At 52.8% G+C, this 27,456-nt stretch overlaps 1 protein-coding gene across 1 annotated transcript in view; it reads right to left on the reverse strand.

Moving 5' to 3' along the window:
• Nucleotides 1-18,697: 18,697 nt before the first annotated feature.
• Nucleotides 18,698-27,456, reverse strand: part of USP10 (ubiquitin specific peptidase 10) — a 62,088-nt gene continuing 53,329 nt past the window's right edge. The window contains exons 12-14 of the mRNA XM_079118278.1: nt 24,779-24,923; nt 22,478-22,543; nt 18,698-19,739 (exon numbers count right to left, since the gene is read on the reverse strand). Coding sequence (XP_078974404.1) covers nt 19,552-19,739; nt 22,478-22,543; nt 24,779-24,923 — 399 coding nt within the window. The 3' untranslated portion in view covers nt 18,698-19,551. The remainder of the gene's footprint in view (nt 19,740-22,477; nt 22,544-24,778; nt 24,924-27,456) is intronic.

Here is a 27,456-nt window from a genome sequence, read left to right on the forward strand (position 1 = left end):
AGAGGGCACCAGGGAGGCTGCAGACCCGGGCACAGGCTCCTGCGCCAATCTCCAAGGGAAACTGCGTGAACAGCCGCGGTGGGGCCAGCTGTTTCCAGGCAGAGCTACGCAGGCCCGGCGGCTCCAGACCACACAGCTCTTGCACTGCCCTGAGTCATCTGGCTCTGCGAGGTGCCTCCTTGGAGCCTCTTTACCAGAAATGCCCTGCATTTGCCCTGATTATTTTTCTAGCAATCAATTAACACGTTCCAGATGCAAAAACTGGCCCCTGGCCAGACGGAGACTCCACATGGTCTAGGAGGCCTCATGTAAGACTCTGGTGGGTCCTTCAGCCTGAGGGGCCGTCACCACCACCATCAGGAAGCCAGAAATGCTTGCAGATGCTCTGGGGTCTGGAAGTGGCTGTGGATGAGGCCTGGCGGGCGCTGCCGTCTACCTGAGTGCCCGCCCCCGCACGTCCCACCTCGCTGGGGCAGGGCAGCTACCTTCGCCCCCACCTGGGCAGGGCCTCCCACGAGGGGGTCGGAGGGGGCCTGCTGGACAGGAGGCAGCCTCCTTCTCCATGCGGTCACCTTGGTTTACTTGGAACTATCTCCTAGGTAACAGTCCCGACCTGGGGCGCTCACAGCCCCGCCCCTTCCCAGAGGGACGCCTGCTGAGGGGGCAGCTTAGGGTCTTTGTGACTTTCTGGAGAGATCCTGGTACAGCAGAAGGAGCCCAGGCTCCCTCCCCGGCTGCGCTGGCTGGGAGCGCGGCAACGTGGGCCCCCAGGCCTGGGGCGAGAGGCGCTGGGCCTTCCCAGGCTCCGGGGGCTCTTTCTTTGCCTCCTCCAGCTCTGAGGGCCCCAGGCGTCCTCGGCTTGGGGGCATCAGTCCAGTCTGCCTCTGTCTGCACACGGCCCTCTCCTCTTCTTATGCGGCCCCTTGTCATTGCCTGCAGGGCCGGCCCTGGGGATCAGATGAGCTCGCTGCCAGACCCTCTGCTTGATGACATCTGCAAAGGCCCCTTTTCCAAACAGATCACACTCGTGGGCTCTCGGGTGAGGCTTGGACCTGTCCTTCTAGGGGCCACCATTCAACCCACCCAGCCGGGCGTCCCCACCTCTGCCCTGGTCTCCCACGTCACATGCCAGAGCTGTTTTGCGGCCTGGCCTCCCTGCAGGCAGACTGGGGGCGTCTTCACCTCCAGCCTCCCCTCATGAGCCTCCTCTCCAGGGTGTGACCCAGAGGTGACAGCTCACCTTCCTCCCCCTACCCTTGCTCCTTGGGGGCCGGGGAAGGACTGTCCCTCACACGAGGCCCTGGGCACACTTGCTCTGGCTGATGATGAGTGTGAAGTGCGACTTGATGCAGAAGTTGAAGCCCAAGGCATCGGGAAGCCATGGTCTCCCCAGGAACTCTGAAAGCTAAACTCTACCTTTTCTTTCTGGCCGTACTCCAGCCAAGCATTCCAAGATCCTGGGGCAGATGGGGCCTGAGCCAGGACGGGGAAGGGGGAAAAGCAAGTCCCCTGATGCTGGTGGCACAGATGCCAACCAGCCTCACCAGCGGAGGCTTCAGAGGCACTGTTGATGCCAACACCGGCCATCCGCCAAAGCGCCCTCCCGAGTGTGAGCTGGCGAGTTCTGACCGAGGTCTATACCCGCGTAAGCACCATGACCCTGACACACCCGCCCACCCCGCCTCGCTGCCTCCCAGCCCCAGCAACCTGTGTGACTGCTACTGTCTGGCAGCACAAGCTCGTCTGCCTGCTCTGGAATGTTCTGCCTCTGGCCTCATAGGGCATGTGCAAGGGGCTCTTTGCTCCCTTGCCCTCCCGTCCACTGGACGTGGGGAGACGTCAGGGCTGCACGACCTGCTGCAGCTGGACTGCAGCTCAGGTCTGGGCCACCAGCCCCAACCCAGGAGGCAGTGGGACTCAGTGCCGTGGCCCAGCCTCTGCGGTGGGACCCTGGCCCGCGATGTCTTCCTGGCAGGCGCTGGGCATGTGGCTCCGTCTCTGAGGAAGTTCCTCATCTAGACGAGGGGCTGCCATCCTGCAGGGACAGTAACTATGCCCAGCCCACATTCCCACGGCTGAGCCCAGTCTGGCCACCAGCTCATTCATCGTGGCCAATGAGAGCGTTTTTAAATGAATCGCTTATCTCTATGCTAACATCAGTGATACCCATTTCACTAGGTTGTCCCGTGCAATCAGACATAAAGTGCTTTTTTTGTAGTGCTGAGCGTGGAACCTGGTTCCTCGTGTGTCAGGCGAGCGCTCCGGCCTGGCGGCTCCCCAGCTGCTGCTGTTTCCCTGAGACCATGCATGTCAGTAATCGTGGCTCCTCTTTCCCCTTTACATCCAGGATTGGCCGGACGCTATCCTGCTGACCAAAAGCCTGCATGTCGTTGCTGGCGGCTCCCTGGGGCCATCTCCTTTACCATCCAACCCCAGGCGGCCACCATGCCCAGCATCACCACACTGCAGCTCCTCCTGCTCCCTGAACCCACAGGGGCCTTTCGTGCCTCGGGGCCTTTGCCTGCGCTCTGCCTCGCCACCTGTCCAGACCCAGCTGCTGCCTTCTCTGTGGAGGCACGGGGTTGGCGAGCAGGCAGGAGCTGGTCTGTCTTCCTGGCAGAACTTGTTTCCTGTCTTTCAGCCTCGATCGGGCACCTTACTCCACTCCGTTAAGCGGATGCCTGCTGCCCGTCGAGGAGGTGGAGACGAGGGCTCACTCCCCCTTTTCTTCGGCACCAGCACAAAGCTGACACCCGAAGGCAAGCAGAGCTCAGAAGGCCTCGTGAAGTAACCAGTTCTCAAATTCAAACAGGAAAAAGGCAGGAACAGGAAGTCCAGCACTGGCAGGCCCTCCCTGGGGCAGCTCCGGGGCCCAGATCATAGGCCTGATAGCTGGACAGCACAGGAGGAAATTCCAGCAAAGTGCTTCAGGTCACTGAGCCTTCCTGTCATCAGCCACCGTGCGGCCGACAGCAGTGCTGACCTCACGTGTCTGTGAGGAGATCCGACAGCTCACTAGGGCCGGCTCTGCACGGGGGCCCGGCATCCTACGTACTCCCGAAACCAGCACGTTGGCGGGACCTGCACGCCACCCACGACCCGCACGCCACCCACGACCCGCACGCAGCCACGACCAGCTCTGGACGGCACTCACTGAAGAAAGACACCTCTGGCCAGGAAGCTGGGGGACAGAGGCTCTGCTTGGGGAGAGGGCCGAGCCTTAGGGCGGCAGGGAAGCCTGCTGGCCGGGCTCTCTCCAGGACCCCTGTCTCCCAAGTGCCAGGACTCTGGGAGGCTCCTGTGGCAGCTCGTCACAGAAATCACCATCCTGAGCTGGATAAAGGCATTCCGCCCCAAGTCCAGGTTCATTCTGTGTCCCTGGTGCCCAGAGCTGAGTCCCAATATGCATTTTTATGATTGGTCGTAACCAATCACCTCATGACTGGTCTGATCATTTTCAGAAAATCCTCTATTCTCTCTAATGAAACTTCAACTTTAAAACATCTGCAAGCAAATAATGTAGATTAAATTGGGATCAGACATGATATGCAGTTAATCTAAACGAAGACACAAAAAATAGAAAAAAGGTAAAGGCGAATTGAAAAAACAACATTACGATTTAAACCCAATTACATGGACATATATATTAAGTTTAAATGTTCTAAGCGCTTTAACTAAAATGTATAGGTTGTCAGTCTACATGAAAAGTCCAGGCCTAGCTGCACATGGTGGCACACGCCTGTAATCCCGGTGACTCGGGAGGCCAAGGCAGGAGGGTTGTGAATTCAAAGCCAGCCTCAGCAAAAGCAAGGTGCTAAGCAACTCAGTGAGACCCTGTCTCTAAATAAGATACAAAATAGGGCTGGGGATGTGGCCCCGTGGTCGAGTGCCCCTGAGTTCAACCACTAGTACCAAAAAAATAAAAAATCAAGGCTTAACCATATGCTGTCTACAAGAAACCAACTTTAAATACAAAGATCTAGATAGGATAAAAACACAGAGATGGAAAAATGGGGACCGTGCAGCAAGCGTGTTACACTTACGACAAGAAAGCTGGCGTGATGGTTAGTACCAAGCAAAGCAGACTTCAGGACAAGGACAGTGCCAGAGGTAAGAGGGGCTTACCATGACGATGAAAAGGCCACCACCTCAGGAAGGTGTAAAATTCCTAAATGCATATGTGCCTAATAACAGAGCTTAAAATACATAAAGCAAAATCTGGTCAAACTGAAAGAAGAGCTAGACGAATACAGATTATAGTTGGAAATTTCACATTTTTCTCTCACTGATGGATGGAACAAATAAACAGAAAACCAGTAGGGTTACCAAAGCTTAAGCGAAGTTACTGGCTTAACATTTATAGAATACTCCACCAATCGGCAGAACCTATATTCTTCTCAAACGCATGAAATATCCACTAAGATAGTGTATGGGTACAGCCTGACATGCCTGCTGCCACCTTGAGTCATGACCACCACGACGGCTCCAGAGCAGCCCTCCCTGGTGTTCCCTGCAGTTTCTCAGCAAGCCATGAGTAGATAACACCGCAGTCACGTGTGGAACTTTGCGAGACCCTGGCTCCAGGGATGCACCTGACTCTTCAACATTATCTGAGGATAAACAAGGTACATTCCATCCAGGATGAGCTCACTTTTCCCTAACCCAGTGTATTAACTCCTCTTTGTGAGCCTGATTGCAGGGATCCAACTGGTCTTGCCACCTAAGGCCACGGTTCTGTCACTAAGTCCCCAAGTTGCCCTCTGTGCAAGCTTGGATCTTCTGCCTCTGTCTACACTGGGACTCGGCTGTTACAAAACAACAGGCCATAATCTGAGCCATAGCTCAACCAATTTAAAAGATTTAAATCTTACAGGTTCTCTAACGATAATAGAAATCAAATAAAAATATTAATAAAAGAAAAATATCTCAAAAATGTTCAAACACATGGAAGTTAACACACTTCTAAATAACCCATGGGTGAATGAAGACATCACAAGGGAAAATAGAAGTATTTTGACTAAATGAAAATAAGAACATGATATATCAAAGTTTGTGGGGTGCAACTAAAGCAGCACTGGGAAATTAGCTACCAAACACCAATATTTGAAAAGGAGAAAAGCCTCAAATCAATGACCCAATTTCCCCTTAAGAAGCCGAAAACAGACAAGCATGGCAGCACATGCCTACAACCCAGTGGCTCAGGAGGCTAAGGCAGGAGGATTGCAAGTTCAAGGCCAGCCTCAGCAACTTGGCAAGGCCCAAGCAACTCAGCGCAACCCTGTCTCAAAAGCAAACAAACAAATGGACTAGGGATGTGCACAGGGGTTGAGCGACCCTGAGTTCAATTCCTGGCATAAAAAAAAAAAAAAAAAAAAAAAGCAGAAAAGTTGACCAGGTGTGGTGGACACCAGTGGGCCAAGGCAGGAGGGTCACTAGAACCCAAGAATTCCAGGCCAGCCTGGGCAACTAAGTGACACCCCTTCTCCAAACAATGACAACAAAAGAGCAGAAAACAAAGAGCAAATTAAATCTCAAGTAAGACAAAGCAAGGAAATGATAACAAGAAAAGCAAGAATTCATGAAACAAATCAAATCATCAATAGAGAAATTCGACAAAGACAAAAGCTGGTTCTTGGGTTGAGTATAGATGTATCAGACTGATCAAGAATAGAAGTGGTAAGACGGACCGGCACAGAAAGAGAAATCCCTACAGATGTCATAAAGAGTGAGGATCACAGGAAATCTCCTGAAAATGTCAGGCCAATAAGCCCGACCCATTAGGTGAGATGGACTAACCCACTAAAGACCAAATTACCAACGGTCATCCAAGAAGCGGCACATACCGTTAGCAGCCCGTGCCTATTGAAGCGGCTAGTCCACTGGTTGGGACCCATCCTGCAGAAGACTCGACTCCCGATTCTCCCTGGTGACTGCAACCCGAATCCTAAGAAGAAATCATTCCAGTTCTACAGCAACTCTTCCTGAAGACGCAGGAGCAAGGGACTCTTCCCAACTCGCTCCATGAAGCCCGCGTTATCTGACACCGAGGCCAGGCGAGGAGGTCAATAAGGAATACAGCAGACCTCAAGAATACCTGTCAAATCCTGAGCAAGATGCGGGCAAACTGGGCCAGGGTGGCGCTCAGCAAGAGAGCCAATGCTCAGCATGCATGGCCCGGGCTTCGATCCCCAGCAGGGGAGCGGCTACATAAACCACCCGCCAGCACCACACCGGGACCTCCTCCACCACCATGTGACAAATTCACCAGGGCTTTCTTGGAGAGGCAGTCGATCCTCCAGCTGTGACAGGGAGAATATGGGATGGGCCTGGAGGACCAGAAAGTAAGGGAATGCTGAAAAGAAAGAAAGAAAAGGAAGAACAGAAAAGAAAAAAGAAAGAGGAAGGAAGGGAGGGAGGAAGGGAGGGAGGGAGGAGAGAGAAAAGGCAGCTCATGTCCACAGGACACAAGAGCCAACCAAGAGGCTGGCATGGCTGGGGGACAACACAACATGGTGAGGGCGCAGCAGCAGATACCACTGAGGTGCACACGGTGGCTCTGTACTGTCTTTGTGATTTTTCTGTGAAATCTACAATTTTTCTAAGTTTGTTGAAATCAATCTACATGATTCACAACATGAACAGCTTAAAGAAAAACCATACAGATTGAGAGTTCATCCACTCCTGATTAAAAAGAAAACCGAGGACTAGAAACGGAAGAAAATGTCTCCTCCTGATAAAGGGTATTGATTTGAAAAAACCATGGCTAACGTCCTAGTTAGTGGAGAGGACACACTGCTGGCAGCGGACAGCCTGAGCAGGGCCTGGCCACCCCGCTGCTGTCCCACACCCAGACTTGGGGGGCTCAGCTGGTGTAACAGGCAAGGGGCCAGGCGGCGAGGGGAGTGTGACCCTAGTCCCCAGAAGGAAGGACACAGCCACGTGGCCACAAAGAAGCCGTGAGGGCGCTGAGGCCGCCTGCTGTCCACCTCACAAACGGCTCAGCACTGACACACATTGCTTCAGGAGCTCACTGGGACGCAGGGGGCGGTTGGGAAAGGAAGGAAGGCGCAGTGGGCAGGTGGGCTGCTGGGGGCGCTGGGAGTGGGGCACCTGTCACAGGTCCACCCTGTGGCCACGTGGTACCCCGAGGAGCGAGGGCAGTTGGAAGTGCCACCACCTGCTTCAGAGCTGAGGACAGAACCAAGCCACCTCCTGCACCTGCATGGCAGGGCAGCCACAGGGACCCAGGTGGCCCGCCTCCCAGGCACCCAGCAGGGCCCAGGATGCCCATGTGCGACCTGGCAGCCTGCGTGGCCTGGTTCTGAGACGGACGACCCAGAACGACAGGGAGCAGCTTCCCGCTCCTCCCCAGTGCTTCCCATGGAGCCTGTGCGTCAGTGCTTCGTGACAGGCAGGATGGGGTCACTGCAGGCGGCTGGAAAGTTCCCACAGGACTTGATCTTGCTCCGTCCTTGGGAGGAGCCAGCGTGTGAGGGGCGGACAGTGGCAGCTCTCTACCGAGAAGGTCTCTGGCTTCCCAGATTCTTCATCAAGGCAGAACGCTGGGACCCGAACACTCCAGGGAAACTGTGCTTTAGAACTTTTCCCACCAACAAACTTCAGTCCCCGGAAGGGCGTGACCCATCCTCCCGCGCCTCGGTGGCTGCTCGCTGGCACAGTGGCTGCCGTGGGGCCAGGCGGCGAGGGAACCTGTGCCGGAGTTGAGTCCCTGCCTGGGCCCCTGGGAAACTTGCTCCCCTCTGGGCCTCATGCTATCCTCTGTAAGGAGGACAGGGAACACATGGGCCTCACGGGGCTGCTGCTGAGGTGCGTGGAGGACAGAGGACGCAGGTGCCTGGCTGAGGTCCCTCACCTACTAAAGACACGCAGGTCCTCTGTGGTGTTGGGCCAGACTCCACCATGCCCGTCCCCAACAGCAGGGCAGGAGCGATGCTCCGCTCTGCCCATGTGTGCCTCTCCGCCTCCGCTTCTCCATCTGTAACTTGAAGGGGCACGCCCAGCTCTCCAGGGACCCCTACGCTCTGACCCTCACTTTGCCAATAGAGAATTAAGTCCACCCCAAACACAAAACTGGAAATGTGTGACAAAGCCATGGAGCACACGTGTGGCTGAGAAGCTGAAGTTGCGGAGCGGACTCTTGGCATGTTTGAATCTGCTGGGCAAGCACCTCTGAATCACCTGGACACGCGAGCTCAGCGGCCCCAACACTGTGCCCCGCAAACTATCACTGTTAGCGATGAGACCACTGCCAGGGTCTGGTTAGCGAGGTGGAGCGAGCCCCGTGCGGCCTGTCTCTCCTCTGAGGCAGTCAAAGCCCCGGCAGGGTGCAGGTAACCAGCAGGTCAGGGAGGCAGCAGGCCGGGGCCGCTGACGGGCAGTGCTGTCCATGCCCCTCCCTCTTGTCTCCAGGCCTCGGCTCAGAGCTGGCTGGAACCTCCCAGAAAAGGTGCCCTCAGGTTCACTGGCAGAATCTACCAAATGCCTACAGGAGAAAGATGACCCCCCACAGTGAGATCCAGAAACCAGAAGGGAGGGCGTCCTTCCCGATTCATCTAGGAGTCCAGTGTTGTCCACGCAGTCAGCCAAACAAGGTGCCCGAGAGCGCACAGACCAAGGTCTGTCAAGCAGACAGGAAGGTCTTCAACCAAACATTACAACTGAACCCAGCAGCATATAAAAAGTATGACACACCACAACCCAGTGGGGTTTGTCCTAGGAGTGCAAGGCTGGTGGAATATCTCAAAAATCAGTCAATGCAACTCAACATACTAACTGACTAACCATGAAAAACCACACGATCATAGCAACTGACGTGGAAGAAACAGTTGACAAAACTCGCCAGCCTTTGCTGACAAGCACTCCGGAAGAACTGAGAAATGGAAGTGCAAGAACACTGCTGGAGCCCGGTGAGGGCACCCAGACCATGAGCAGCCCACTCCGGGGCACCGCTCCCAAGGTCAGGAGCAGGCAAGGCCCACACTCGCCCCGTTCCACAATTATCAGGAGGCCTGGCCTGTGCAATACACAAGAAAAAGAAAACAAAGACGTCAGCCTGAACAGGGAGAGAGGGACAGGGAGAGAGGGACAGGGAGAGAGGGACAGGAAGAGAAGGACAGGAAGAGAGGGACAGGGAGAGAGGGACAGGGAGAGAGAAACAGGGAGAGAGGGACAGGGAGAGAGGGACAGGGAGAGAGAAACAGGGAGAGAGGGACAGGGAGAGAAGGACAGGAAGAGAGGGACAGGGAGAGAGGGACAGGGAGAGAGGGACAGGGAGAGAGAAACAGGGAGAGAGGGACAGGGAGAGAGGGACAGGGAGAGAGAAACAGGGAGAGAGGGACAGGGAGAGAGGGACAGGGAGAGGGGGACAGGGAGAGAGGGACAGGGAGAGACAGGAGAGGGGGACAGGGAGGGACAGGAAGAGAGGGATAGGGAGAGAGGGACTTCTCTGTATCTACCATGTGACTATCTCTAGAACATGCTAACAAAACTATTAAACAGCTTATGAAACAATGAGTTTTAGCAAGATTCCAGAATGCAAGTTCAAAATATGAAAATGAATGATATATCTATATAGTATCATAAAGTATTAGATCATGGAATTAAAAAAAAAAACATTTACAAGAGCTTTCCAAAAATGAAATTATCAGGTATAAATCTAATGGAGTTCGTAAATCTGTATGTTTCATCAAAATGCCTTGGAAGAAATTGAGGAAGACCTAAATAAATGGAGAAGCATACCATGTCCATGGACTAGAAGACTCAACTCCAGTCCTACCCAGGCTGAGGCATGTGCTCAGGAAGTCATGATTCCAGAGTTTCTGTAGATACAATGGACATAGGTGAAGGCCCCTGCCCAGCAGCCCTGCTCAACTGCCTGGTCCGGGCTGGGTGCTTGACATTAGCCTGGGTCCCCTGGCCTTGCTTTCTCCCCTGGCTGCCAGCTCTTCAAGACAGGAGTGGTCAAAAACCTACCTTTCATTTTTGGTGTCCCTGCAGCTACATGCAAAACCTGGCACCGTTGGTGCTCGATAAAGGTTTGTGGAATGAATACGTAAATACATTTGAAACTGGCCAAGACCTGCTTCTGGTATGGCCGACAGCAGGCTGGGGTGGGCATCTGTAGAAACAGAAAGCCTGTGTGTGTGTTGGAGGGAGGCTGCGAACAGACCGCGGGGGTCCAGGCCCACCCGCACCACCAGCACCTCTCAGAATAGACCTCACTTCAGCCCTCTTACAGGGACAGTAATCGACTTGAGAAATTATTAAGCGTCAATTAGGATTCAAGTTGGAACTATGCAGGGTTTGGAAAAATGTTTTCAGATTACTTTCCAAGTGTTTGATGAAACCCCAAGACATTTTTCCCAGGCATATTTTCCCCTGAAGTTGGAAACCCAGAAATATTTAAGGGAGAACTTAATCCTTAGGTTTAGGATCTGTCTGTGCTGAACTCATCTGAACGGAACGGCGCTTGGCGCCCAAGAAGCCTCCACTCCTCGAGTCTCAGCGCAAGCGACCGAACCTCAATGCTAATTCTCAAACCAGCACTGGGGCTTCAGGAGGGCGTAACTTGGCACAGGGGTTATGGGAATCAAGATAAGGCCCACAGGCCGTAACAAGGCCAAACCACAGACCTCAGAGAACCGAACCCCGGTCTTCAGAGAGGTGGAGGGCAGAGAGGGAAGTTGCAGCAGCTACCTGGGCCTGCCACCCTTGAATGGGCACACTGCAGACAAGGTTTCCAGACCTAAAAGGAGAAAAATGCCCACCGCAGAAATCTTGGAATACAGACAAACGGGAAGGCGAAGAATCCACAGCCTGAGGGGACAGCCTGGCACGGCTCCCTGTGGCCTTTCCTTCAGTCCTTCCCTCCTGCACTTTGGGTGTGCCTCCCAAGGTGGCAAGCAGGGGCTGGATGAGAGGTGTGGTCGCCCGAATATCAGCCGGGGCCCCTCTGGCAAAGCTTAGGGGACACTGAGAAGGAAGCGGGTGGCCCTGCCCGTGAGCTGCCTGGTGCAGAGCTGGCGGCACCTGCATTCTCTCACACCTCAGAAACAGCTTCCAGCTCTGCTCATGGAACAAACCGAGCGCAAAGCCAGAGGGGGGAGAGGTGGCGTGCCTTGGCAGACACCGTGCGGTGACTCTGAATGCCACCACCAAGCGCTCATTTCCTCACTATGCCTGGGACTCATCCTACCCCATCCCAAGGTCTTGGGGGGGCATCAGGAAGGCTTAGGTGGCCTCACGTTAGCTGGTCAGCCTGGCGCCTGGCTGCACGTGGTGACCAGGACAAAGGGTGTCATACAGCTCAGAACATGAGAGCTTTTGAAAATAACTTCTTAATGGAGAGACTGTTATCACGACTGGCAGAATCTAAGCTGGGTGCAGTGGTGTGCACCTATAATCCCAGGACTAGGGAGGCTGAGGTAGGAGGGTTGCAAGTTCAAAGCCAGCTTCAGCAATGTAGTGAGACTATGTCTCAAAATAAAAAACAAAAAGGTCTGAAGAGTGGCTTGGTGGTAGAATGTCTCTGGGTTTAGTCCTCGGTTTCAAAAAACAAACAAAGCCGGTCGGAGCCTGTGTGTACTTCTGTGAGTTCAAGACGCTGACAGTGAATTTCAACATACAGGGACTTGAAGCCAGCAGTCTGCACGGACCCTGCAGCCCTATGGAATCACCATGGCGCTCAGTGGCTCCCTTCACGGCTTGCTGGGAGTGGACACTGGGAGCGTGGTGTGACGTGTCCACTCGTGCCCAGCACATGCCTGCCCCAGACCTCAGGGGTCCACTCCTGAGCGTCCCTCTCAAGGACACTCCAGGAATATCCAGAATAGCTCAGCCGGAAGCCGACTGCCATCAGCACGGGATGGACGTGCACCCAGCCTCCCTTCTCACGGCAGCACGCGCTCGGCGCTGGGGAAGGAAGAACACGGCACCGGCACACACGGCCTCGTGGATCTAGGTCGGGCGGGAGGCTGAGGAGACGGGGGAGCCATGCAGGGTGCCACCGATAGCAGTGCAAACTGCACACCATCCAACCAGGGCTGGCGGCCCCCGGGGACGTCTGGCAATGTCTGGAGACACTGTTGGTAGCCCCACTGGAAGGCAGGGGTACTGCTGGCATCCCAGGGCAGTGGCCAGGGAAAGTGACACCCTACAATGTGCAGGACAGCCCCCACCAGAGCAGCACTGGCCCCAGTGCCAGGAGTGCGGGACGGGAAAGCGGTGCTGGGAACAGCCAGACCCAGGGGCACCCACGCCGGCCCCGCCAGCCCTCTCTTAAGTAGGACAGGACATTTGAGTCGATGCATCACTTCTACTGAAGAGAAATGAGGGGTTTGGCTCTTGGGTGTCCCAAGGCAAATACCAACCACATGAACACGCCGACTCATGGTGGCCACTCGGGCCTTTCACAATATTTTCCAAACCACGTGTGGCGGTAAGTGGGCAGCACAAGGCTCCCCCATCTCACTGCCCTGGCTCCCACCTTCCGGAGCTTGCCACTGCCGTGAGAAAGGGGTCACACTCAGCCCCATCCCTCGCTCCACCAGCCGCAAGCCTGCCTGGGGCATCTGGGGTGTCGATGCTGGCCATGTTCACAGACCATGTGGGCCATCAGCTCAGAGGCACTAGGTCAGTGGGAAGAGTGGTGATCGCTACCTGTGTTCAAATTTGCAGCCGCCTCAGGGTAAACGCGGGCTGAAGCAGTGGATCGCAGGCCCCGGAGGTCCCGCTGGGCACGGCTCCATGGGAGCAGATTCGGGCTGCCCCCAGGGGCAGCAGTGCCTGGGGCTTGGTGGGTTTTGTTTTCTGCTAGGTTCACATGTTCTTGCACTTAGAACTAACATGATCAAGGGCCTGGGATATAGCGCAGTTGGTAGAATGCTTGCCTTGCACACACAGGCCCTGGGTTCTAATCCCCAGCACCATAGGAAAAAGAAGAAAAAAACCTGACAAGATCCAGGTACTGAGAGAAGACTCATAGTGGCAGTAAAGGCGTTTTTATAGTGCAAGCTTCAGGCTCCAAGCAGAGCAGGCCAAGGCCCAAAGACGGAAGCAGGGCATCCCACAGTCCACATAGACACTTACAAATCCCCAAGATGAATTTCTCAAACACAAACCTGCCCTCAGTGCATGGAGACCTCCAGAATTCCAGAGTAAAGTTTGTTTTAAAATTAAGGAGAGACATGGTAACCAGTCACTTTCCAGTGGAGGTCAGAGGGCACGGGTAAAGGAAGCATATCCCAGGGACTTGTGGTGGCCGAGGTGGCCCAGGATTGCAGTATGGTCATTGCTGTAGAGCTGTCCTCGCCTGAAGATCTGCCCAGGGCTGGCCCCTCCCATGCCCTACCAGGTCTTCATGAGGAGTCAGTGCCTTTGAGACTCACTGCGTTTACGGAAGGGCGTTTTCTCCTGGGTGTAAACCGGGCAAGCTGGAGCTATCCGTTTCTTTGCCTCCAGATCTCAGGTGGAGGCAGCCTTTCCTGGTTTATTCTGTGCACCAGTGACTTCCAGTGTCCAGGATGCTCCTGTCAAGAAGTAACAGAGCACAGCTTGTGCTGCCACCTCCTGGCTATGGCGGAAACTGCAGGGAACGAGGACGACAGGGAGGGAGAGGCCCTGGCTCCTTGGGGGATTCAACCTGGCGCCCACCAGGGACTGCCAGGCACGGACCCTTGGGTTTGTTTCCATTGGAGATTCGCCCAGGTGGTCCCCAGCCAGAAGATGACACCACCCAGAGGCTGGACTGAGCTGACAGAAGGGGCTGGAAAGCAGGGTCCAGGACCAAAGGAGGCACACAACCAAACTTACAAAAGCCATCTGCTCCAAGCAGAGGCCCAGCCCCAGGCCCCCCGTGTGCTACCTTGAGGAAGGCCACAGCGCAACTGCTCTGGTGCGCCTCCCGCTCCCGCCAGAGGGCATCTGTGGGCCAGGTGCTGAGGGCTCGCGTGCAGGCCCACCTCAGAGAGCAGCCACAATCACGGGTGCTGCTTCCCACTCCGGCAGGGATTGCATGGGGTGCAGGAGCAGGGCCCCACACCAACACGGGGAGTCTCCAGGGCGAGGCCTTCCCGTGGGCCTGCAGGGGCCAGATCACACCAATCGCCTCACTCCTCTTTCCTGCAGGCCCAGGTAGCAGTGCCACTCCTTGTCATTTACAGGCTCACAGGCAGAGCTTGGTGACCAGCCCAGGTCATGGCCAGCTAACGGCAGGGTTGGTCGGGCCTGCTGCGGAATGGCTTCTGCACCAGGCTCAGGCCTCACTCCACCTGCCTGTCAAGTCATCTAAACGCTGTAAGAAAAACCGAGTTCATCCTGACTCCTAAGCGCACTCTGCTGTCTGCTGGTCCCCATTCACTCCCCAGTGCCAGTGGCTGGCTTCAGCAAGCAGAGCAGGTGGCACGTCTGAGGGGGTGTGAGAGCCGGGTGTGGTGGCTGCAGGCCCAGCCCCGGAGGCTGAGGTGTGAGGGTCTCATGTTCCAGGACAGTTTGGGCAGCAAAGCAAGTCTGTTTCAAAATAATAAAACCGAGGAGTGGAGCATCTGCCTGTAGCACGGTGTGGCACTGAGCGTGGCCACGGTGGCCGAGCTGAGTCCCTGTTGCACAACACGGACAGTATTCCTTGTAGGCCCTCAGGTGGGAAGAGCTCAGGAGCAAGCCTGTCTGTAGGAAACCCAAATGTCAGCTGTCACCAGAATATTTAAGACAATAAGCCTGGCCTTGAAGCAAAAGAAGCAGCCGTGTTCCAGAGAGGGGAGGGGCAGCAAGGCTGGAGAGGCTGGGGCGGTGGCACAACACCCTGAACCTGCCCGCCATGCCGGGCACTCAGCATCCAGATGCCCACTGCTGCTCCAGGTTGGATTTTACAGCTGCCAGCCGGCAGGCAGAACAGCATCCTCAGGGTAGAGCGCTAGAAGGTGTGCCCTGCCCGGACGGGAGGGAGGGCTGGAAGCCACAGAAACAGGTGTCGTCTGAAGTGAATTTTATTCATTACAAAGCTAACTTACACCTCTTCAAACACAAGGAAATGACTTATCACAGGCCAGTCCCTGGGAGCACCCCCTTGCCTGCCTGATGCCAGAGGCCTGTGCTGCACTTGACGTTGAGAGGCAGCGTCCTCTGCGGAGCACAGGAGTCATCTCCTGTAGGCTGCAGACGGCGAAGGAAGACTAGAACGCCAGACCCCTGCAGCCCCACAGACTCAGCGGCGCCAAGCAGCAGTAAAGTCACCAGCACAGGGACAGATCAGGGGGCAACAGGCCAGAACTGCTCCCTTCCCAGGACAAGGAGAACGACTCAGGCGAGGAGAACCCGCCCCTCCGGGGAGGCTGGCCGCACACAAAGATATCAATGTGCGTTTAATGTACGTTTCCCCGTAGCGAGGAGGACTTCTTCAGAGAACGTCAAACTACTTGGGGGTGGCAGGGAAAAGAGAGCAGCTTTCTCTGAAAGCCAGGTAAGAAGCTCAAGGTCAGGTGTTTCCAACCCCAACCCAGAGCCCCAGACCCCACAGAATGCTCTGGAAACCATGTCTCGCCTGACAACATAAACCAAAACATGCTCCAGACGGGCTTAGAGGTTTGGGGAAAAACAACCTTCCAATTATTAAAAATAAAAATTGTTTAAAAGGACAGGTTATCTATCAGTCCTCAGATGTGCCCAGTCCCCTGGTGTCCTGCAGGCCACACCAGTTCTCCTCACCCACCGGCCACTTTCCCTGGTGCTGGCCTGACACAGAGGGACTACACAAAGAGGCCCTGATATTTCTATAGCATCTAATGGAAAATATGTTCCCCACAAACAACTGGTAAGACATACCAGGCACTTAAATAAGGAGGCTATAAGGGACAGAGGGATGTGAAAACTTCTACATGAAAATATCTTCCACTTTACTGTGAAATCCTGGAGTCAAAACCAAGTGCTCTGTGGACAACAGCAGCCAGGATGGGGTAAATTTCCTTCAGTACAAATACAGTAATTTCAAAGCACACTTGCCAGCATCTCCAAAGGCCACCGACAGGGCTGAGCTCTGGAACCTATTGAGGACCACATGTACAGGGGAGGTGAGACCAAGTCTGGGATGCCAAAGCCAGTGCAATGGTCATGTAAATTCACACCGAAATCCTAAATACCCCACACGTGCTAAATAAAATCACACAACATTGCTTGCTGGGATGGGGGATAAGAAAAGAGAAGGAAAGCTCAGAAAAGGAAGACATTAGCTCACTGTTTGTTGTCCAAAAGATGGAAAGCAGCATAAAAACAATTCCCAGGAAGCAAGAGGGGAAAAACCGGTCCACTGGGTCATTTTCTGATTTTAAAAGAAAAACATGCATTCGGCTGGTGAGACAAGCCATCCCAGGCATGGTTATTGAACACCACCACCACTTTGTGTGATGTTTTTAGGTTCACTGTTGCTCAGGAAATTGGTGTGTAGGACTCTGGGGACAGTTGACAAGGCAGTTTCTGGAACCAGAGAAGTAACAGAAAGCCTGGGTCCTCCATCTCTCGTTTCCTCCTTCTGATGGACTAACAAGAGAACTTAGCACAACAGACCGCACGTCCACTGGCACAACTTAGATCGCTGACTGCTGCAGAAGAGTTCACAGCTGAACGCGACGGCAGGGCACTGCCTGGTTAATTCAGAGGCAACTCACTGACTGCATTCAGCTTTCTTACCTGGCACCCTGGGCCAGTACCAGAGCTGCTGACAGTAACAGCCAGGGATGTCACTGAGGAAGACATGACGTGATGCCTTTGACTGCAGTTCCTGCTTGTGTCACGCACAGCAGACCTAACGACACAACTGCACTGAGAAACGACTGCAGTATGCTCCCCAGTGACTCCTGGTGGCAGGGCAGAGAGCGGTCACCATTTTCCATCCTGCCATCAAAAGCACAGTGGCTCAGGCACTTTGTTGGCTGGCAGGACTTCATTAGGTTCCTCCTGAGAACTTCCATCCTGTGAAATACTTGCCACAATATCTTAGCCTTCACTTTTGACTTACAAGCCACCGACAGAGAACTGCCAAATGTTAGTGAAGGAAAATCACTAATTTTGTAGCTGCTAACACTGAAGTTAACAGGCAAAGTCCTAAGTGTAAATAAATGCCCAGAGCCAGGATGGGCCCATGATGCACTCCAGACCTCAGAAAATGTTTTGATTTGCTGGAATCATCCAGCTCCCTATGTATGGCCAATTAACACCAGGACCTGAACGCTGGTAATTCCTAATTCCAGGCTGGCCTCTCCTTGGTATATTCTGCTCCTCCCTGAGTTTTGCTCTCCTGCCTGTGGCTGATGGTGTGCTGACCTTGCTTGGACAATACAAATCTGAAAGCTACATCTCTACCATAAGTGCAACTTCAGGAGCTGAATGGGGTGGGGACTACCACCGTTAGGACTGTTTCGTGCCACCTCCCAGTGCTGATGCTGAAACCTAAACCTTCCACGGAATGGCACCAGGAGGTAGGGCAGTGGTTAGGGTTGGGTGAGGTCATGGGGTGGAGGCCAGGGTAGGACAAGGGTCCTTGTAAAAAGAGGCTAGAGCTCACCCTGCCACCTGAGCACACAGCCAGAGGACATGTTGACTAAGATACCTGGAAGTCCCACTGGACAAATTAATCTCTAGCTTCCTGAAAGAGATTCACAATCCTCAAAGGGACTCACTTTTCCATCCTTCACAATCCATTTGGGCTTAACAAGCAGATGCCAATCAACTCACAGGCCATAGAAAAGCCATGAATGATACTTGAGGGAAATGCTCTTATCTGCACACGTGATGTGTTTGCAGACTGGATGGGGCTGGAGTGCCCAGCCCACTCCAGGCTGGCTTCTTCCTTCTCGCTCCTTCTGCCTGGGAAAAAGCACCCCACCCAGAGGCCCCGCCCCGAGGGCACTCCACCAGGCACCTGGGAGCACCCAGCAGCAAGGTCATTTCACAGGGCCCAGGCCAGTGATCCACAGGGGGCAGAGCCCTAGATGCAAGAGGCCCATAAGTGGCTCAGGTAGCCCCATCCAGAAACTGACGCTATAGAATCAGTTGCACTTCATTACTCTCTGGGTCTTTGTGGGTGTGGGTTGCTCCCCACAAAGCTAACTGGCTGCCCAACTCCACGTGTTCTGTAGGAGTCAGGCATCACTCTAATAAGAAGCTAATTAGATCATGATTCAGCCAAAAACTGGAATAGGGTCACAACTGGGTAAACAGGCCAAGTGGGTGACACTGTACTGTAATTTTACAAAGTAAGCTTTTTCCCCAGAGAATGGCACCAGGCCCTGGGAATACCAGACAGTAGGAGAGCTGGAGAAGGATTCGGACCACACTGAAGCCACTTCTCTGTGGATCCTGCACCGGGCACGGGGTAGGAGCCCTGCCACTGGCCACTCCCTTGCCCGTGATCTCTCTTCTCTTCTAGGCACCCGAGGGTGGTGCTGCTGAGCTGCCCCGGTGGCACTCAACCAGAAGGGTGCTCAGCCCCAACTGACACCACTGGTGACTGGAAAGTACTGGGAGACAGCACCAATGGAGAGGAGAGGGGGGACTCCCCTTTTCCAGCTAACTGGGGTTCTAGAACTTCAGTGGCCTAGATCCACAGCACTTGACTGACGGAGGGGCTTACTGTATCCTGCAGGTACAGCTGTGCCCCGCGAAACCCTTACTGGAAAGGCCTTTGCATTCAAAGAAACACACGTAGCTCTAAACCAACTTTGTGATTTTTATTGATGGGCGAGACTTTATACTCCTAGGTATCACTGAACTGTGTACAAGGAGGGAGGCGGCAGTACAGAGGAGCGGACAGCAGAGCCGACAGAGCAGCCTCGGGAGTGCCGGTCTTGGTCGCTTGCCCATTCTTCACCACGGGTACACAGAAGCATGAATGCGATTTGAAATCTTTTAATGGCAATAAAGTTACAATCACCCATCTATATAGACTAACATCTTAACCTCAAGTATTGATCGGCAATGTGTACGTAAGCAGTTTCTCATCGCACAATTATTAAAATGTACTTTTCCTGTTAGGAACCAGCAACTTATTTTTTATGTTTATTTTTCTTCTGAAGTAAGAACTATTTCTTCTCTGATAACTGGCTCATTTTTATCAAAAACTAAAGGGTGGGGGAGGAAAGTGTCATGGATTAAAAAATTTATTTTTTAAGGAAAGATAAAATTCATTTTCACAAATTTACAAGGTTGCTGGTGCAGAATTTATTCTACTAAGCAATTAGACTGGGAATCAAATGCAAGTTCCCCTTTCTTATCTCAGGAATCAGCATTATTTCAGAAATATGGGGTTTTGTGTATTTTTTAAAATCAAGCGACAGTCTGTTTCCACCGAACGGTTTTGATTTGGAAGTTAGGAGTCAACACGAGCTACGCTGCGCACAAACCCCAAGGCTTCTCCTTTTCATTTGAGCCCATTTTCGCAAAAGGGAGAGAGTTTCTCTCTAAAGAGCCACTAAAGAGAGGCAGGAAGTGAGTGAGACTGGTGTTCTAAAAGCGGGCATCAGGCACACACACGCGCACAGAGGGTCAGAGCAGGTCCACTCGGCGGTAGTACAGGAGGTAGGCTGTGCGCTCAGCAGCTGGCTTCACCACCTGGTACTGGGTGACCACCTTGACCGTCTGGTCGTCGATGCGCAGCCAGCCGTTCAGACCAATCTGGAAGACGTCCGTAGTGTAATGGCCACCGGTCGCACTGCTGCCGTGATGATAGACAACTGCAAGAGAGCGGCGGGCACTGTTAGAGGCAGCACCTGACCCCCAGAGACGTCCGTGGAAGAGAGCTGCATTTAGTACAGGGTTCTTAAGCTCAGACCATGTAAGTGAGTTATAATACAAAGTCACACATAACTTCAAGGCAAGGTAAGAGTAAGACAAGACAGACCCTGTGTTCAAGCCCACATCCCCGTGTAACGTGCTGCTTAGGTGGGGACGACACCACAGAGGCAAGATCCCTGTCTTGCACACATTCCGTAACACACACACATTTAATAACATATTTAAAACACCTAACACCTCACAAAGACACCTACTCCCACAGAGCCTTGGCAGCCACACAACCTACCCATAGGCCTATCTTAATAGATAAAAATACCATTTGTTATTTACTTTTTAAAAAAATTCTGTAGTTCAACCATGAAGCCACAGTCAAAGGCCTAGACAAGCTGGGCGCAGTGGAGCACACAGGTAATCCCAGCAGCTCGGGAGACTGAGGCAGGAGGATCGTGAGTTCAAAGCCAGCATCAGCAACTTAGCAAGGCCCTAAGCAACTCAGCAAGGCCCTATCTCTAAATAAAATATAAAAAAGGGCTGGGGATGTGGCTCAGAGGTTAAATGCCCCAGGTTCAATCCCTGGAACAACAACAAAGCCCAGAGAAACGTAAATGTTGGGCAAGGTAGTGCAGTCAGTGAAGGCAGCCAGAGGACATGGACTTCCCCTTCTGTAAGGCAGGGCAGAGGCCGCCCACCTAGCTGGAGACATCGGCCTGGGTGAAGGACAGTCCCACCAAATTCTGGGAAAGAACATCAGTGTGGACTGCTAAGCAGTGTTCCCCCAACAGTGGTCCAAAGGCACAGTCTCACTGGCAGGATGTGTCAGCAATAAACAAGCCCAAACATGACTGGTTCCTGCAGCAGCTGTCACGTCTAGGTGCTGAATGAATGAAGAAGTCCAGGTCCACTCTGGGTTAAAGACCACTGCTTGGAGGATAATGACACCAAGGGGGTGGCTTCAGTCACTGGCCAGACTCTTTGGCTTTGCAGTGGGAAACAGGGACAGAGCCAATGAAGGTCCCAGCTGACTCTTGTGCTGCAAGTCACAGGAATCCAAGTGACCACCACAGGGCAACTCGCATGTTTCTTGGGCCCCAAATTCTTTTTGGAATTTTTGTCCTGGATTTTGACCTTGAAGACCAAGAGTTTTGTTTTCAAAGTTACCAACCAAGTCAGTACAATTTGAAGACCCTAAGGGTTTAACTACCCTACTTCCCATAAGACACCTCCACTCTAAAAATTGAGAACTGCACTCCACACATTCCAGCATCTTCAAGAGCAGCCCAGGTAACTACGAGGTAACATGTCACTTACCCCAGGAGAGCCTACCTGTCAGAGGCAGAACAGAGACCCAGTTTTTGAAAAGCTTTTGACTTTTGAAAGTTTACTTCTTGAGAATGCACACACGTTCGCACTGGGACGCTTGACCCAGGAATAAGAAATTCACCCTGCCCTTGACTACCAACCTTCCCCTGAAAAGGTCACAAGTGGGTAGATGCAGGGAGAAGGCAAAGAGGGTCCATCACCCACTGAGACCTCATTGCAGGCTCCAAGGAGTCAGGCTGGCCCCTGATTGGCTGCAGTCAGACCTCAGAGCTTCCACTCCCGGGCAGGGGAAGGAGGCTGGACACACCCTATGAGATAAGGCACCTTATCACTTGTCACTTCCACTAGGACCCAAAAGGTCAGGAAGGGGCTGTGAGCAGATATTTTGAGGGAGAAGGAAAAGCAAAACAAAACAAAAAACAAAGCATGGGAGAAAGACAGAGGCTATCTTCTAGTGTGGCCCAGGTCCTGGCCCTCGGACACAGTTAATCAGACTTCTACAACCCCAGGAGCAACTCAGGTGGACTAGAGGGGAAGCCCTGCTCAGCCCTATGGGCTTCAGAGTGGTAACTCTTCTGCTTTGAATGTCAGATGATTTTCTCATAAAACAGGAACGACCTGCTTACCTCTCAGGATAGTCACAAGGAATAAAAGAGACAACATAAAAAAGCTATCTTTGGTTTAAATATAAACAGGTGCATTAGAGGAAACACAAAAGGAGAGGCAAAGAAGCAGCTAGAAAGTTCTATGAAAAACAGCCAGAAAAACAAAGTGGTTACAAGTGGCACCATCAAGACTCCAAGGCCTTAGAGACGAGGCTGTCAAGGTGAGGCTGGGGGAGGGAAGAGTGTGGAGGAGACACGGTAGGAGGCGCTAAGCTGTGGCAGGCCTAGGGATGGAGGTGCCATCTCCTAGCTCACTGTGGAAAGGGTGGTGGCCCAGAGCCAGGAAGCTCAGGCACTCTGCAGTGCCATGCGCCAGAGGGCCCAGAGGTGCCTGTGTGGGACACACCTCCCGACCTAGGTGAGTGACCAGCCATCGCAGAGGTTCCACTGCCAGTCGCCCCACAGGTGCCTTGCTAGCAGGGGAAGCTCACTCTGCCTTGAAGACAGGCACTTCAGGTGAGGCTTCTTGCTGAGCCTACCACAGGGCCCAGGCAGTATTTTGTCAGATAACAAGCACAGATCTCGGGTAAAACACCTCTGAAGTCACTTCCTAAGTGACTAACTCCCCAGGGCTCCCTGTCCAGAGAGCAGGCCACGCTCTACACTGAACGACATCACAGTGAAATTGGACTTAAGTATGAACTCATCCACCACTGCTCTAACAAGGAAAGAACATGCAAAATGATACTTACCTGCAAAGAGCCTATAGGTTCTGTGGCATTTAAAATTCTTATTTTTAACTCCTGGAGAAAGCAGTTCTGAAAAACAAAACATCAACAGCTCCAATTTACAAAAGCTCTTAGACAGAAGTTCAGAGTAACAAAAGCAAATGGCTAGGGGCAGTCTGCACTCCACAAGCCAGCGGCAGAGCAGAAGAGCAATTCTCCGGCCTCGTCAACCCATGCAATGAGGAGAATCCACATGCAATGCAGTGAAGAACGCAGTCCCAGCCAACCTGTGAGTAGCATGAGCGACACCCAGAACCCATGAGGCTCGGGCTGGGCGCCTCTTACAAACAGATGCTCTAAAAAATGCACAAGAAAAAAGCTGCCCGCTCAAAAATAATCAAATAACAGTCCTGGAAAACCCAAGAATCAGAACATTTCACACACGTGAGTCACATCAAAGTCCAACCACGTGAGGCTGAGATGCTTTCCCGGTGCCTGTGCCTATCTTTAGATGCAGCTCCCAGGCAGAAAGGAGGAGCGCTCAGGGACAGAAGGAGCCCAGCCCAAGAGGCACTCCTGGCAGCCACTGTGCCTCCTTCTCCACCCCGGCCCCCAAATCAAGGTCCTCTGGCCCCTGTGATGTCATTCCTCTTGCTATAAAGGATTTGAGGTGACAGCAGACATAAAAGCACAGGTAACAAGTGAGAAGAGATAAGCCGACCACATCAGTGGAGGAGATCACCCCAGGAGCAGTGGTGCAAGTCCAGGAGCTCAGGAGGCTAAGGCAGAGCTTGGGAATTCCAGGCTGTCCTTGGCAACACAAGGAGACCCCCAAGGAAGAGCGACAGAGAGAGGAAGAGAAAGACAACAGAAACACAGAAAGAAAGAGAAAGGAAGAAGAGGAAAAAAGAGACAAGAGAATGAAAAAGGAAAGAGAGAGAAGCAAGCAAGCCACACTGCCAGCACTGGTGGCTCCAAAGGGGCAGGAATGTAGGTCCAGGCACCTTCTGTGCCAGTGCTGCCTCTGGGGTTCCAGGAGGCAAGGCACAGTGGGAGGGGACATACCAGGCCTTGCTGGCATCTTTCCTCCCCTCTGGTCTTCCAGATCAGAAGCCACGCTGCTGTAGAGGGCAGGGGCAGCTGCCAAGGCAGAGGCAGGAGGGACAGGGGACTGGCTGCAGCCCACCTCTGAGCTGAAGTCCCAACCAGAAGGTGCCATGCTGTCTCTGGACACCAAGGACGTGACTACACATGGCACCTGACTGTGAGGAGACTCAGGTGTGTGAGGCAGGTGGGAAAGAGCATGATCTTCCTTCAGGCCAATGCTGCTAAGGCATCTGCCTGTTTCCCAGATGCCATGACATGCCAAGTCTCCTTGGGGGTCACATTCTAAATTTCAATGTTGTACAAGACATTTTTGCAAGTTCTGAAGCATAAGAAAAGCTCTCCCTCAAGCTACGTGCTCAGCTGTCTGCTGAAGCTTTAATCCAGGGCTCTTCTACACTGAGCGCTAGGTTGCCCGAGGAGCCTCACATGGCCCGTGAGTCCACAGCTAACACACGCACCACTGCAACTAGAGGGAGTCCCACTGCCGCCCAACCAGGCTGCTCAACGCAGCCGTCGCACTTCCTTCAACGGACAAAGGCTCGAGTTTCTCTCATCCACTGAAGGATGGGGCTTGTTCATTTCTGCCTCTGCGTTTACTTTTATTTCTTCTGCAGCACGGGGGACTGAACCCCAGGGTTTCACACATGCTAAGCAAGCACTCTACCACTGAGTTACATCACCAGTCCTTGGCCTCTATTTTTCAAAAAACATTTTAGTGAGATTTGGGGTGGTGGGGTGGGTACCAGGGATTGAACCCAGGGGTACTTCAGCACCGAGCCACACCCTCATCCTTATTCTCTGTATTTTATTTAAAGGCGGGGTCTCAGTGAGTTGGTTAGCACCTCGCTTTTGCTGAGGCTGGCTTTCCACTTGTGATCCTCCTGCCTCAGTCTCCCAAGCTGCTGGGATTACGGCATGTGCCACCGTGCTCAGTTGAGAATTTTAATATTAACATCAAGAGGGGCCTGGAGATGTAGTTCAGTGGCAGAGCGCTTGCCTAGCATGTGTGGAGGACCTGGGTTCTAGCCCCAGCACCACACACAACACACAAAGTCTGTGTGTGTGTGTGTGTGTGTGTGTGTGTGTGTGTGTGTGTTTGTGTCTGTCAAGAAACTTGAAATTAAAAAAAGCCAAGAAAGAGAGTGCCCTTCATATTGACATTACCCCGCTGTGACAAAGTGTGGCGCTCGCAGCCCTGGGGAGCAGACTCAGCATTACCTTTACTGATCTCCAGGTCCACAGGATAGTCAATGTTTTTGATCAGCTTCTGACACCCACCAGTCTTCTCGTAAACAAATCGTTTCAGGTGCAGGACAAGGACAGGAGGGAGTTTTTCCAGAGTCACTCTCCGACTTATCTCAACCTAGGACACAGAACACACCCGGACACCTGACCTGTCCTCACCAGCATCCAACAGCAGGGCTCTATGATCCTTCCCATGCCACAGACGTGTCAGCCCTCCCATCCCCAGCCCTGCAGTCCTTCTGTGACTGCCAAGTGCAGCTCTGTACTGTGGCCAGCAGCTTGAATTCAGTATGTGGCAACCCGGCTTTTCATAATTTTCTGTGTCATGGTTTGGATCTGGAATGTCCCCTAAAAGGCTTACAAGTTGAGGGCTTGGTCCCCAGTGCAGCAGCATCCAGATGTGGGCTTTTGGGAAGTGACTGGGTGTTGGGGGCTCTGACCTGGTCAGTGGACTGATGTTCTGATGGTGTTACTGGGAGGTGGTGGAAACTGGGAGGCGAGGCCGAGTAGGAGGTGGTCCTGGGAATGTGCCCTGCAAGTGTGCATCTCCTCCCCTGCCCCTCCCAGTCCGCTCCATGTTCACAGTCTCAACGACACTGATGTCAGTATGTTCTCTCAGTTCGATGTTTTCAATAATCCTAAAGCTATTTATCCTAACCATTGGTTTTATAACATTTTAGTTTTAGCAATTTAATAAGTCTCTGAAGTATTTTTATAGGTCTAAAGAATGCTGCTTTTAAATAAGTTAGGTTTTGTTTTGTGTTTTGGGTACTGGGGTTTAGAACCCAAGGATGCTTTACCACCAAGCTATACTCCTAGCCTGTTTTAATTTGGGGACAGGGTCTCACTAGGTTGCTAAGGTTGGCTGCCTGGGCTTACAGTCCTCCTGCCTTAACCTCCCAAGTTGCTGGGATTACAGGCAATGGGCCACAGTGCCCAGTATAAAGCTAAATTTTCTTTAACTAATTGTGATTTTCCTTTAACTTACAAACTCTTTGATGCTTATTATTTACTTGGAGAATACCTTTTGTAGAAAAAAACTTTTTTAAAGAAACAATCCAAAAGGTAGCAACATATTAAGAAAAACAAACCTGTCAGACAGAGGACTGTACACATGTCTGATGTGGATGTATCTTTGGAAGAAAGCAAGCTCTAGAGCCATCAATGGTTGGATTTATGACCTCCCAGGCTCCTCCAGCATGTTTTCCCCTGGTAAGATTCCAGGTTGCAGAAACTACCTCACACTTCCCCCACACTCCACTGTGTCTTAAGAGTGAACATCTGTGAGTCCAGCAATTATCTACGAGCCAACAAAGGTGCAAGCACTGCTTGCCGGTTCATCCTGGAGATAAGAACGGTGAGATTCCAGGTCCCACCTATGACTGGAGAGCAGGACCAGATGACCTCTGGGGTGCCTTTCAGTGCTTAGTGTCATTTGAAAGCTCTCGGTCAACTCACTGAACACCTAACTTGCAATTCTGAATGTGCGTTTTGGGTTTCCAGACAAAGTGAGGCACAATTTCCAACCCACAATAAATCCAGGCATTTTCTACATAGCTATTATTTTTCCATGGATCATCCTTCCTATGCTCTCACTGGGGCGGGGGTGGGGGGGATACTTAACGTACAATAAAATAAAATTGGGTTTTTCTCTGCAGGGTGTGTGTGTGGGTGTGCTGGGATCAAACCCAGGTCCTCGGCATGCTGGATGTATGCTAGGAGAGGGCTCTACCACTGAGCTACATCCTCAACCCTAAATCTGGAATTATTTTTAAAAGGAAACTTTTAAAAAGTCACATTCAAGAAAATGCATTCTTTGCTTGGTGTAGCTATTTCCATACAAGCTGTCCAAACAGACCTGCCTCCTCGGCTGCCTGCTCCTCTGAGTGTGCTTGGCTGTGCTGGCAACAACCACAGAGCCCCAACAGGCTGCAGCAGTCCCCTTGGTCCTCGAGGCTCCCCTCGAGGACAGCTCCTCCAAAGCCCTCCTCAGTCCTACTCTATGAGACAGACTGCCCTCCTCACAGTCCAGCAACAGGCTGACCACTGCCTGTCCCCAACCCTGCCCAGCCCTGGGCCTGACCAGCTTTAATTGCAGCACAAGAGGAGCAGAGAAGGCACGTTATGCAAGGGTCTTCCAGGGCCACCCAGGCAGAAGCTGAGGAGCTCCCCAGCAGGAGCCACCACTAGCTCACAGAAGTGAGGACAGAACCAACAGTGGCCAGGGACATGATCCACCTCTGAAGAGTCACAGCTGGCACGGACTGGCCCAAGCTGACGACGTCACTCACAGACAAACACCCTGCCAGCCTCTCTTCCGTGGGCTCCTCCGTCGGGCTCCTCAGCTTGCCCAGACATCTGTCTGGCTCCTAGCTCTCTTATTTGTAAAATAAAACTGCAGATCAGAAGTCAGAAAACTCCTGATGGAGAATCAGGCCTAACTTCTGCAGGTCCCCTAAGAATGTGGTGTGGCCAGTACAAAAAAACGAGCAATGGTCTCCAGGGTCTCCTTTGCTCTTTTTCACTCAGCACACAAGGTGCAGGACAAGGACAATGTGGAGACAGGTGTTTACCTTACAGCTACTACACACTGCCTATCTACACACCATTTCACAGGGATACCAGGTGGCTTACTCCAACTACTCAAAAAA

Source organism: Sciurus vulgaris, assembly GCF_902686455.1.
Source record: "Sciurus vulgaris genome assembly, chromosome: 17".
Lineage (NCBI taxonomy): Eukaryota > Metazoa > Chordata > Mammalia > Rodentia > Sciuridae > Sciurus > Sciurus vulgaris.